General features: G+C 44.2%; 1 protein-coding gene across 2 annotated transcripts in view; it reads right to left on the bottom strand.

Annotated features, from left to right (window-relative positions):
* Nucleotides 1-1,179: 1,179 nt before the first annotated feature.
* The window catches only part of LOC118940333 (transcription factor SPT20 homolog), a 22,534-nt gene continuing 11,213 nt past the window's right edge, over nucleotides 1,180-12,500 (bottom strand). The window contains exons 3-7 of one of the 2 annotated variants that reach the window (XM_036949096.1): nucleotides 11,311-11,385; nucleotides 10,582-10,778; nucleotides 6,535-7,747; nucleotides 5,584-5,762; nucleotides 1,180-5,363 (exon numbers count right to left, since the gene is read on the bottom strand). In XM_036949096.1, the coding sequence (XP_036804991.1) occupies nucleotides 5,593-5,762; nucleotides 6,535-7,747; nucleotides 10,582-10,778; nucleotides 11,311-11,385 (1,655 nt within the window). In that variant the 3' untranslated portion in view covers nucleotides 1,180-5,363; nucleotides 5,584-5,592. The remainder of the gene's footprint in view (nucleotides 5,364-5,583; nucleotides 5,763-6,534; nucleotides 7,748-10,581; nucleotides 10,779-11,310; nucleotides 11,386-12,500) is intronic. The other variant, XM_036949097.1, reaches the window with a different exon arrangement.

The following is a 12,500-nucleotide window of genomic DNA, read 5'->3' as shown; positions in this document are numbered from 1 at the left end:
GATGTGCTCAATTGGATTCAGGTCTGGGGAACGGGCGGGCCAGTCCATAGCATCAATGCCTTCCTCTTGCAGGAACTGCTGACACACTCCAGCCACATGAGGTCTAGCATGGTCTTGCTTTAGGAAAAACCCAGGGCCAACCGCACCAGCATATGGTCTCACAAGGGGTCTGAGGATCTCATCTCGGTACCTAATGGCAGTCAGGCTACCTATGGCGAGCACATGGAGGGCTGTGCGGCCCCCCAAAGAAATGCCACCCCACACCATGACTGACCCACCGCCAAACCGGTCATGCTGGAGGATGTTTCAGGCAGCAGAACGTTCTCCACGGCGTCTCCAGACTATGTCACATCTGTCACATGTGCTCAGTGTGAACCTGCTTTCATATGTGCAGAGCACAGGGCGCCAGTGGCGAATTTGCCCATCTTGGTGTTCTCTGGAAAATGCCAAACGTCCTGCACGGTGTTGGGCTGTAAGCACAACCCCCACCTGTGGACGTCTGGCCCTCATACCACACTTATGGAGTCTGTTTCTGACCGTTTGAGCAGACACATGCACATTTGTGGCCTGCTGAAGGTCATTTTGCAGGGCTCTGGCAGTGCTCCTCCTGCTCCTCCTTGCACAAAGGCGGAGGTAGCGGTCCTGCTGCTGGTTTGTTGCCCTCCTACGGCCTCCTCCATGTCTCCTGATTTACTGGCCTGTCTCCTGGTAGCGCCTCCTGGATGAGCTGCACTACCTGAGCCACTTGTGTGGGTTGTAGACTCCGTCTCATGCTACCAATCGAGTGAAAGCACCGCCAGCATTCAAAAGTGACCAAAACATCAGCCAGGAAGCATAGGAACTGAGAAGTGGTCTGTGGTCACCACCTGCAGAACCACTCCTTTATTGGGGGTGTCTTGCTAATTGCCTATAATTTCCACCTGTTGTCTATTCCATTTGCACAACAGCATGTGAAATTTATTGTCAATCAGTGTTGCTTCCTAAGTGGACAGTTTGATTTCACAGAAGTGTGATTGACTTGGAGTTACATTGTGTTGTTTAAGTGTCCCCCTTTTTTTTTGAGCAGTGTATATACACACACACACACTGCGTGCGTTTCATCATTTCATTAGGTATGAGTGCATGTGCTTGAGTGTGTGTCTGTCAAAGTCAAATAAGGAAAGACGATACACACGTTCATTATATTAATATAATTCTGGCCTTTATGTTTATATTAAAAATAGCATTCATTAACAATAACAATATACAACAACAATAATTATCATCAGCAACAATAATTACACTTAGGAACCAGAGAATGACACATCCTCCATCTGAAATAAGTTAAGAAATAAAAAAAACACCATGTTTAAATCATGTACAGTACATACAGAGTTGGATAACATTTATCTCTCAGAGCCATTCCAAAAAGTTTGACATTGTTTTTCAAAGCATCCCATCCCAGATTCTATTCCTCCCTCGGTGATGGCTGTCCCCACTCCCTTAGCTCAGTGGTTCTCCATCCTGGTTCTAGAGTGCTAGGACCAGGAGTGAGACATACTGCCTAAGCTAGTCTTATTTCTAGCCTGATACCTGGGGTAGTCCAGGGGTGACAAACTCAATTCCTGGAGGGCCGAGTGGCTGCGGGTTTTCAGTTCTCCCTTCTACTTGAAAGATTAATTAAGGTCAGCAGTAAGGAAATTATCTTTAGCTGGTTGTCTAGTTCTTAAATGGACACAAATGAAAGGGAACATAAGAAAAACCAGAAGACCTACAACCTTCCACGGAACTGATGCTGACAGCCCTGCTCTAGTCTCAGGATGGGGAAGAGAGAGACATAACCACTATGGCACAATGAAGACCTACAGCCTTCCACGGAACTGATGCTGACAGCCCTGCTCTAGTCTCAGGATGGGGAAGAGAGAGACATAACCACTATGGCACAATGAAGACCTACAGCCTTCCACGGAACTGATGCTGACAGCCCTGCTCTAGTCTCAGGATGGGGAAGAGAGAGACATAACCACTATGGCACAATGAATGACCTACAGCTCTCAAATTCGAATCCGGACCTTCAAAGCCAGTTCCCCTGCTTTTTTTCTTTGTTCCCCACTAACCAGGGACTGACTTATACCTGGGGTGGCTGCTATTCATAACCAGGGAGAACAGAAAAGCAGCAGGCTCCGGACCTCGTAGGGTCAGAGTTCAATTCTCCTGATATACAGTAAAATCTCCAGTTCCTTATTGTAACCTGGGTGTTTGACTGTTGAGTCAGTCAACATCGCTACATTGTTGCTTCCGTGTTTGGCAAGACAAAGACAACAGACTTCCCTACAGCTGAAACACACAACTCCCCAGGCGACGTTGAAGACCTACTGAGCAACAATTCCCTTGAAATATTTCCGCCACACATTCCAGGCTATGTTGAAAAAGTTGAAACATCTAAGGTATAGAGTCAGTGTTGGATGTTGAGTGTTGAGTGTCTGTCATCTGAGTAGTCTATGGCCTCCTGCTATGGTGACTATGGTGACGTTTGGCATATGTTCCTTTCTCTGCTCTCCCAGTGCAAAAATGCTGTCCTTTTATAGTTCTATTTCTGCTCCACTCTATCAAAGAGAGAACAGCTAGACCTGTTCAACGTCTCTTCAACAAAACACTCCTATGTTTTCACTCTGTTTTCCAGTTCTATACCTGCTTTTCTCTGTAATAGATATAGGACAACTAGAACTGTTCTATTGAAATGCTCTCTATGCGCTCCCTCTACTTCTCCCTCTATGTTTTCTAATTCTATCTGCGCTCCAGTGTGTAACTACTCCAGTGTTTGGATTGGTTAGATCCAGATGTAGACAGAACATTGAAAGATACTGTAGTAGTAGAAATGACATGTCTCTGTGTGTGTGTGTGTGTGTGTGTCCTGAGCTTCTCGCTCCAGATCTAAGATCAGCTTCCCCTCCACCAATTCTAACATTAACCATTAGCAAGGAAAATGCTAAACTGACCCAAGATCAGTGTCTAAGGGCGCATTCCCCCTACACCGAGCTTCTTCTTTCAGTGCTTCATTATCCATATGTTCTATCCCCCTTTACTCATGTTATCCCCAGTTCCACCAGTCATATTCCCAGGACAGTTATCCCCAGTTACACCAGTCATATTCCCAGGACAGTTATCCCCAGTTACACCAGTCATATTCCCAGGACAGTTATCCCCAGTTATACCAGTCATATTCCCAGGACAGTTATCCCAGTTACACCAGTCATATTCCCAGGACAGTTATCCCCAGTTACACCAGTCATAGTCCCAGGACAGTTATCCCCAGTTCCACCAGTCATATTCCCAGGACAGTTATCCCAGTTCCTCCAGTCATATTCCCAGGACAGTTATCCCCAGTTACACCAGTCATATTCCCAGGACAGTTATCCCAGTTCCTCCAGTCATATTCCCAGGACAGTTATCCCAGTTCCTCCAGTCATATTCCCAGGACAGTTATCCCAGTTATACCAGTCATATTCCCAGGACAGTTATCCCCAGTTACACCAGTCATATTCCCAGGACAGTTATCCCCAGTTACACCAGTCATAGTCCCAGGACAGTTATCCCCAGTTACACCAGTCATATTCCCAGGACAGTTATCCCAGTTATACCAGTCATATTCCCAGGACAGTTATCCCAGTTACACCAGTCATATTCCCAGGACAGTTATCCCAGTTCCACCAGTCATATTCCCAGGACAGTTATCCCAGTTACACCAGTCATATTCCCAGGACAGTTATCCCAGTTACACCAGTCATATTCCCAGGACAGTTATCCCCAGTTACACCAGTCATATTCCCAGGACAGTTATCCCCAGTTACACCAGTCATATTCCCAGGACAGTTATCCCCAGTTACACCAGTCATATTCCCAGGACAGTTATCCCCAGTTACACCAGTCATATTCCCAGGACAGTTATCCCCAGTTATACCAGTCATATTCCCAGGACAGTTATCCCAGTTACACCAGTCATAGTCCCAGGACAGTTATCCCAGATACACCAGTCATATTCCCAGGACAGTTATCCCCAGTTACACCAGTCATATTCCCAGGACAGTTATCCCCAGTTACACCAGTCATATTCCCAGGACAGTTATCCCCAGTTACACCAGTCATATTCCCAGGACAGTTATCCCCAGTTACACCAGTCATAGTCCCAGGACAGTTATCCCCAGTTACACCAGTCATAGTCCCAGGACAGTTATCCCCAGTTACACCAGTCATAGTCCCAGGACAGTTATCCCCAGTTACACCAGTCATAGTCCCAGGACAGTTATCCCCAGTTACACCAGTCATAGTCCCAGGACAGTTATCCCCAGTTACACCAGTCATAGTCCCAGGACAGTTATCCCCAGTTACACCAGTCATAGTCCCAGGACAGTTATCCCAGTTACACCAGTAGGATAACATAGTTTATCTGAGAACAGTTTCCATTGTCAACCCAGTACATTCCAGTGAAAATATCCACATCCAAGCTCTGCATTGTCTCTTAGAAATAGATGGCCTCAAGCACCATTTTGGGCCTATAAGATTTCAGTTCTATTCTCAGCAACCAATCATAGTCAAGCTGCAGAGCGGGGCGTGTTCCATGGCCTCTAAATCAACCAATCAATGGCTGTTGCAGCAAGCAATCTAATAATATCCGCCGAACACCCTCCTTAACTGTCCAATCAGTAGCCAGTGTTCAAAGTAGGCGGAGCTAGAATTATACCAGCCAATGGCTGATGGGAGATGTAGTTTGCTTAGCTCCTTTTTCAAAGGTTACATCACTCTACTTCCAGTGTTAAACATCCAGAACTACCTCCTTTCTAAGGAGTCTCTGTCTGAGATTGTCCATTGTCTTGATATCGCGGTTTAAATAAAGCTAGCAGATTTTTTATAGAAAGATGCTACATGCTACATTCTGGGGTGCAAAGATTGACACAGCCTGCAGTAATGTCTGTTAGCATAGCCAGCAGTAGAGTCCAGAAGTGCTGCCCAGTCTCCAGTGTCCATCTTGAGGTTCCATAACCAGCAGTAGAGTCCAGAAGTGCTGGCCAGTCTCCAGTGTCCATCTTGAGGTTCCATAACCAGCAGTAGAGTCCAGAAGTGCTGGCCAGTCTCCAGTGTCCATCTTGAGGTTCCATAACCAGCAGTAGAGTCCAGAAGTGCTGGCCAGTCTCCAGTGTCCATCTTGAGGTTCCATAGCCAGGCAGTATCCCTCAGTATTCATTAGGGCACACAACGTTTTATAAAACAAGAAATTAGGGTTTATTCCATGTTGTTTGTGTCCCTGTTTCAGTACGTTTTCTTCCGTTTGGTGCCTAATGAACACGACCCTGGGTGGGCCCAGCAAACACAGTCGACCCAGTTGCCTGTAGAAGAGAGGTAGAGGAGTTAGATAGTCTCTCATTCTCAAGCTTTTCATTCCCCCCCCTCCATACTATGTCTGACTTTTTAGTATCTACACCCTCAATTTATCTTCCTTTCTCTCCCTCCTTCTCTCCCGCTGACTCCCTCTGTCTTTCTTACCTTTCCATCTGCTGGTCTGCCTCCCCCTTTTCCACCCCTCCTCCCTCCTCCCTCCTCCCTTACCATCTCTCTCTACATGATCATGGTTCGGAGGGCAGCCTTGCTGATGCGGCTCCGGTGTTTCCTCCTCCTGCGTCCGCGGGGAAGGGCCGGTCTGAACGGGCCCTGGGGAGGCTTGGGGGGAGGGGACGGGGTGCTGGGGGACCACCCTGGGGCCCTGCTGGAGGACAACGTGGGCGGCACTGGACAAGAGAGAGAGGAGGGAGAGAGAGGTGGAAGAGGGAGAGAGATAGAAGAAAGAAAGAGAGAGAGAGAGAGAGAGAGAGAGAGAGAGAGAGAGAGAGATGCATTGTGTTAGATAACATAAAATAGTCAAGAACAGTTTAATGTAATCACCTCTGAGGCGGAGGTAACAATGTCTGTAACTCCCATCACGTTTGTGACCGCTAGGAACCTGTTTTAACAGAAAGTGGAAGTTCAGGTCCCATGTTGCAGGGGGAGGGAAAGAATGACAGGACACATATGCTCATATAATCATACATGTGGTCCACGACAGTCAGGACCACAAAAGAAAACAGGTCTACTTCCTCTAACAGCCTCTTCCCCTAACGTCAACTCTCACAGGCATACATAGTTACTGACCCATAACATACACACACCCACACGTGCAAACACATGCATTCGTGCACACAGGCACACACACACACACACACACACACACACACACACACGTGCAAACACATGCATTCGTGCACACAGGCACACACACACACATGCAAATACATACACATACTCATACACACACACACATGTGCAAACACATGCATTCGTGCACACAGGCACACACACACACACATGCACATACATACACATACACACACACACACACACACACACACGTGCAAACACATGCATTTGTGCACACAGGCACACACACACACATGCAAATACATACACATACTCATACACACACACACACACACACACAAAAACAAATTCCCAAATTCCCAGTACCTGGTCTTTGTGTGGTGGTGGTTTGTGTTCGAGACTGACGATGGTGAGGATGATGATGGTCTTGATGAGGAAGATGAGGATGAGGAGGATGATGCTGTTGTTTCTGGCCCAGTTCTCGCTGTAAGAGTTCTAGAAGTTTCTTCCTGCTCTCCTCCTCTGTGACAGAGTCACCCTGATTGGTCGACTCTGAGTGTTTTTGTTCCTGATTGGACAGCTCTGTCTGGCTGTGTCGCTCTTTATCATCCTCCTTTCCGTGATTGGTCACTTCTGTCACTGCCTGTCCCTGACTGGTGACCTCTGTATCCTTTAGAGCGTCTCTATTGGCCACCTCTGTGCTTGAGTCATTATCATCGGTCGGTTCTGTGTTGCTGTGGACCAGTTCTGGTTTGTGATTGGCCGGTTGTTTTGTGTCAGGTGGTCCGCTGCTGTCGGATTGGGGAGCGTTGTGTTTGTATTGAGTCCTGAGCTCTGGCTCTTGGCTGTATGGTTGGTACTGTTGTTGTTGATGTTGTTGATGTTGCTGTTGTTGCTGTTGTTGTTGTTGTTGATATTGTCGCTGTTGTTGTAGATATTGTTGTTGTTGGTAGTACTGTTGTAGTTGTTGCTGTCTTCCTATCTCCTGTGTCCTCTCTGTGTTGTCAATGTGTTGCCTCTCTCCTGTGTTGGGCTGTGTGTCAGTGTGTGTGCGGTGGGGTGTTTGTGACCCTCTCTCCTCCCCTCTCCCCCCCTCATACCCACTGCCATGCCCTATAGGGAGCTCATGAGAGGGACCCATCTGTGTGTGTGTATCTGTGTGTGTTCCTACCTGCGTCCCTGACCCTGCCATTGGGTGTGTCTGCGTGTGTGTCCGTGGCTGTGTGTGTGTGTGTGTCCCTACCTGCGTCCCTGCCCCTGCCATTGGGTGTGTCTGTGTGTGTGTCCGTGGCTGTGTGTGTGACAGGGTGTACTTGTTCTGCCACTGTCTCTCCAGCTGCCCCCTGTCATCCACATGGAACCTCTGATTGGCCTTCATATTGTCATGGCGATGGAGGTCTTCCTTGGAGAGGGAGGGGGGTTTGGGGGTGAGTCGGGGGGGAGGAGGGGGGAGGGAGGTGGACCTGGCTGCAGCTGTGGCCGAGGGGTGTGTCTGGCAGCGGCAGGAGGCGTGGTCTTCCACTGAGATCACCGCCTTGTCGTAGTGGGGTCTCTTATCGATGTACTGGATCCTTGTTACCTGGGGGGGGGGAATGTTGTTTGTAAATCTGATGAGGTGATATGCCTACTGGACATATCCATGAATGTTTATATGTAGGCCTACATATGTCAGTGTAGCTTAGATTAGGGGTGTATAATATTTATAGGTATATCCATGTATACAGGTGTATATGTAGATAGTGTATATAGGTGTATATGTAGATAGTGTATATAGGTGTATATGAACCTGTAGATAGTGTATATAGGTGTATATGAACCTGTAGATAGTGTATATAGGTGTATATGAACCTGTAGATAGTGTATATAGGTGTATATGAACCTGTAGATAGTGTATATAGGTGTATATGAACCTGTAGATAGTGTATATAGGTGTATATGAACCTGTAGATAGTGTATATAGGTGTATATGAACCTGTAGATAGTGTATATAGGTGTATATGAACCTGTAGATAGTGTATATAGGTGTATATGAACCTGTAGATAGTGTATATAGGTCTATATGAACCTGTAGATAGTGTATATAGGTGTATATGAACCTGTAGATAGTGTATATAGGTGTATATGAACCTGTAGATAGTGTATATAGGTGTATATGAACCTGTAGATAGTGTATATAGGTGTATATGAACCTGTAGATAGTGTATATAGGTGTATATGAACCTGTAGATAGTGTATATAGGTGTATATGAACCTGTAGATAGTGTATATAGGTGTATATGAACCTGTAGATAGTGTATATAGGTGTATATGAACCTGTAGATAGTGTATATAGGTGTATATGAACCTGTAGATAGTGTATATAGGTGTATATGAACCTGTAGATAGTGTATATAGGTCTATATGAACCTGTAGATAGTGTATATAGGTCTATATGAACCTGTAGATAGTGTATATAGGTCTATATGAACCTGTAGATAGTGTATATAGGTCTATATGAACCTGTAGATAGTGTATATAGGTGTATATGAACCTGTAGATAGTGTATATAGGTGTATATGAACCTGTAGATAGTGTATATAGGTGTATATGAACCTGTAGATAGTGTATATAGGTCTATATGAACCTGTAGATAGTGTATATAGGTCTATATGAACCTGTAGATGGTGTATATAGGTGTATATGAACCTGTAGATAGTGTATATAGGTGTATATGAACCTGTAGATAGTGTATATAGGTGTATATGAACCTGTAGATAGTGTATATAGGTGTATATGAACCTGTAGATAGTGTATATAGGTCTATATGAACCTGTAGATGGTGTATATAGGTCTATATGAACCTGTAGATAGTGTATATAGGTCTATATGAACCTGTAGATAGTGTATATAGGTCTATATGAACCTGTAGATGGTGTATATAGGTCTATATGAACCTGTAGATAGTGTATATAGGTGTATATGAACCTGTAGATAGTGTATATAGGTGTATATGAACCTGTAGATAGTGTATATAGGTGTATATGAACCTGTAGATAGTGTATATAGGTGTATATGAACCTGTAGATAGTGTATATAGGTGTATATGAACCTGTAGATAGTGTATATAGGTCTATATGAACCTGTAGATAGTGTATATAGGTCTATATGAACCTGTAGATAGTGTATATAGGTGTATATGAACCTGTAGATAGTGTATATAGGTCTATATGAACCTGTAGATAGTGTATATAGGTGTATATGAACCTGTAGATAGTGTATATAGGTCTATATGAACCTGTAGATAGTGTATATAGGTGTATATGAACCTGTAGATGGTGTATATAGGTGTATATGAACCTGTAGATAGTGTATATAGGTCTATATGAACCTGTAGATAGTGTATATAGGTGTATATGAACCTGTAGATAGTGTATACAGGTGTATATGAACCTGTAGATAGTGTATATAGGTGTATATGAACCTGTAGATGGTGTATATAGGTGTATATGAACCTGTAGATAGTGTATATAGGTCTATATGAACCTGTAGATAGTGTATATAGGTGTATATGAACCTGTAGATAGTGTATATAGGTCTATATGAACCTGTAGATAGTGTATATAGGTCTATATGTACCTGTAGATAGTGTATATAGGTGTATATGAACCTGTAGATAGTGTATACAGGTGTATATGAACCTGTAGATAGTGTATATAGGTGTATATGAACCTGTAGATGGTGTATATAGGTGTATATGAACCTGTAGATAGTGTATATAGGTCTATATGAACCTGTAGATAGTGTATATAGGTGTATATGAACCTGTAGATAGTGTATATAGGTCTATATGAACCTGTAGATAGTGTATATAGGTCTATATGAACCTGTAGATAGTGTATATAGGTGTATATGAACCTGTAGATAGTGTATATAGGTGTATATGAACCTGTAGATAGTGTATATAGGTGTATATGAACCTGTAGATAGTGTATATAGGTGTATATGAACCTGTAGATAGTGTATATAGGTGTATGTGTACCTGTAGATAGTGTATATAGGTGTATATGAACCTGTAGATAGTGTATATAGGTGTATATGAACCTGTAGATAGTGTATATAGGTGTATATGAACCTGTAGATAGTGTATATAGGTGTATATGAACCTGTAGATAGTGTATATAGGTGTATATGAACCTGTAGATAGTGTATATAGGTGTATATGAACCTGTAGATAGTGTATATAGGTGTATATGAACCTGTAGATAGTGTATACTGTGTAAGTGTCGGGACACACTGCAGTAGCCGGTTATGTGTGTACACTTTTAGAAAAAAGGAGGTTCTTCAGATGTCCCCATAGGAGAACCCTTTTTTGGTTCCAGTAGTTCTTCAAAGGGTTCTCCTATGGTTGTAGATAGCATCGGGGTATATATATACCTGTAGATATCGTGTCTGAGTAACCGTGGGGACGCACTGTAGCATTCTGGTGTTACAGCAGCCAGAGCAGCGCTGCACCTCCACACACGGCGGCCACAACAGGAAGTTGGCGTTGCGTCGGTCAAGCATGGCTCTGGTGACCTCCATGACCTCTGTCCTGACCTTACACACCGCCTGCTGGGCTGGCTGGGCATCTACTGGGGGAGGAGGGGAGGGAGGGAGAGAGGGGGAGGATGTTAGACTACATCATGACCTCTGTCCTGACCTGTACACTTTTAGAAAAAAGAGTTCCAAACAGGTCCCCATAGGAGAACACTTTTTTGGGTTCCAGGTACTGTAGAACCCTTTTGGGTTCCATGTAGAACCCTCTGTAGAAAGGGTTCTACCTGGAACACAAAAGGTTTCTACCAAGAATAAAAAGGTTTCTACCTGCAACCAAAAAGGTTCTTCAAAGGGTTCTCCTATGGGGACAGCCGAAGAACCATTTAAGGTTCTAGAAAGCACCTTGTTTTCTAAGAGTGTACAACACCTGCTGGATCTTCGCTGGAGAGAGAATGTAGTTATTATTCTTAAATGAATTGAATTCAAATCGAGGGAGACAGATAGAGATGGAGGTGGGAAGAAATAGAGAGAAACACAGGGAGGGAGGGAGGGAGGGGGAGGGGGAGAGGGAGAGGGAGAGGGAGGGAGGGAGAGAGAGAGAGAAACAGGTACAGTAGACAGACTAACCTAGGTTTCTCCTGTATCTTCCACGGGTGTCATTTGAATGAATCTCATTGGCCGATGATTCATCTGGCTCCACCTCTAAAAGCAAGAAAAGAAGGAGAGAAAGAGAGGGAAGGAAGAAGAGAAACACAGGAATGTTGAGTCAGTAAAGTGTGTGTTGTGAAAGTAACTTCTGTCAATGATGCCTTGTATGCATGGCTTTATAGAAAGTCCTCTTCGCTTGGTGATTACTGTCATTTTGACCAACTGTAAGAGTCTGAGTGTGTTAGTCTGGGTAGGAGAGATAATCATTGTTCACCACACAAAGGAAGTGTTTTTTTCTAAAACAATCACAGTCTATTTATTGCTGCAATTTGTCTGAGCTATCGGGGATGTGTGTGACTGGAGATATGAGTGTTTAAATATAGTGTTGTGTGTGTGTGTGTGTGTGTGTGTGTGTGTGTGTGTGTGTGCGCGCGCGTGCGTTCTGAAGGCGTCATATCTTGCCCTGTTAGGCATAATGGTCTATAGTTAACTAATAACTGTCTGTGTTTGTGTCTGGATAGATGTTTATGATATAGAACAGATATTGCATTGTGCTTTATTGTATTTCCAGTCCACATTTCTGTAGTCTAGACTATTCTCTTTTCTTTCTCTCAAATAGCTATTCTTTCCTAACCGTGATGCAATCTTTCCCTTTCTCTTTTCCCTCCATAGACGAGAATGGGCCTGTCTAAAACCCCCACAACCACATGTTAAACTGGCTTTGATCTGTCCGACTATATGGCTATTAGTGGGAAAGATAAGTGTCTGTCAGTCAAACTGTCTATGTATTGTATGTCTAGAACAGTGTGTGTGTGTGTGTGTGTGTGTGTGTGTGTGTGTGTGTGTGTGTGTGTGTGTGTGTGTGTGTGTGTGTGTGTGTGTGTGTGTGTGTGTGTATCTAGGACAATATTCTCAGTGTTGTGGTCTCAGAGCTAAGGTCAGAGAAGAACTGGCTAAACATAGTTGGCCTTTGTGTGTGTGTGTGTGTCGGGTGTGGTACGGTGATCACACACACACAAACACACATGGCCTTGTCTTGTGTCTGAGTCTCTCTAATAGTCTAACTCAGTATCTCTGGTTAAGGTCTCTAATAGTCTAACTCTGTTACTCTGGTTAAAGTTTCTCTCTAAAAGTCTAACTCTGTATCTCTGGTTAAAGTCTCTAATAGT

Source organism: Oncorhynchus mykiss, chromosome 17 (assembly GCF_013265735.2).
Source record: "Oncorhynchus mykiss isolate Arlee chromosome 17, USDA_OmykA_1.1, whole genome shotgun sequence".
NCBI classification, from domain to species: Eukaryota; Metazoa; Chordata; class Actinopteri; order Salmoniformes; family Salmonidae; genus Oncorhynchus; species Oncorhynchus mykiss.
The sequence above is the reverse complement of the archived record's forward strand: the minus strand, read 5'-3'. Positions and strand labels throughout refer to the sequence as shown.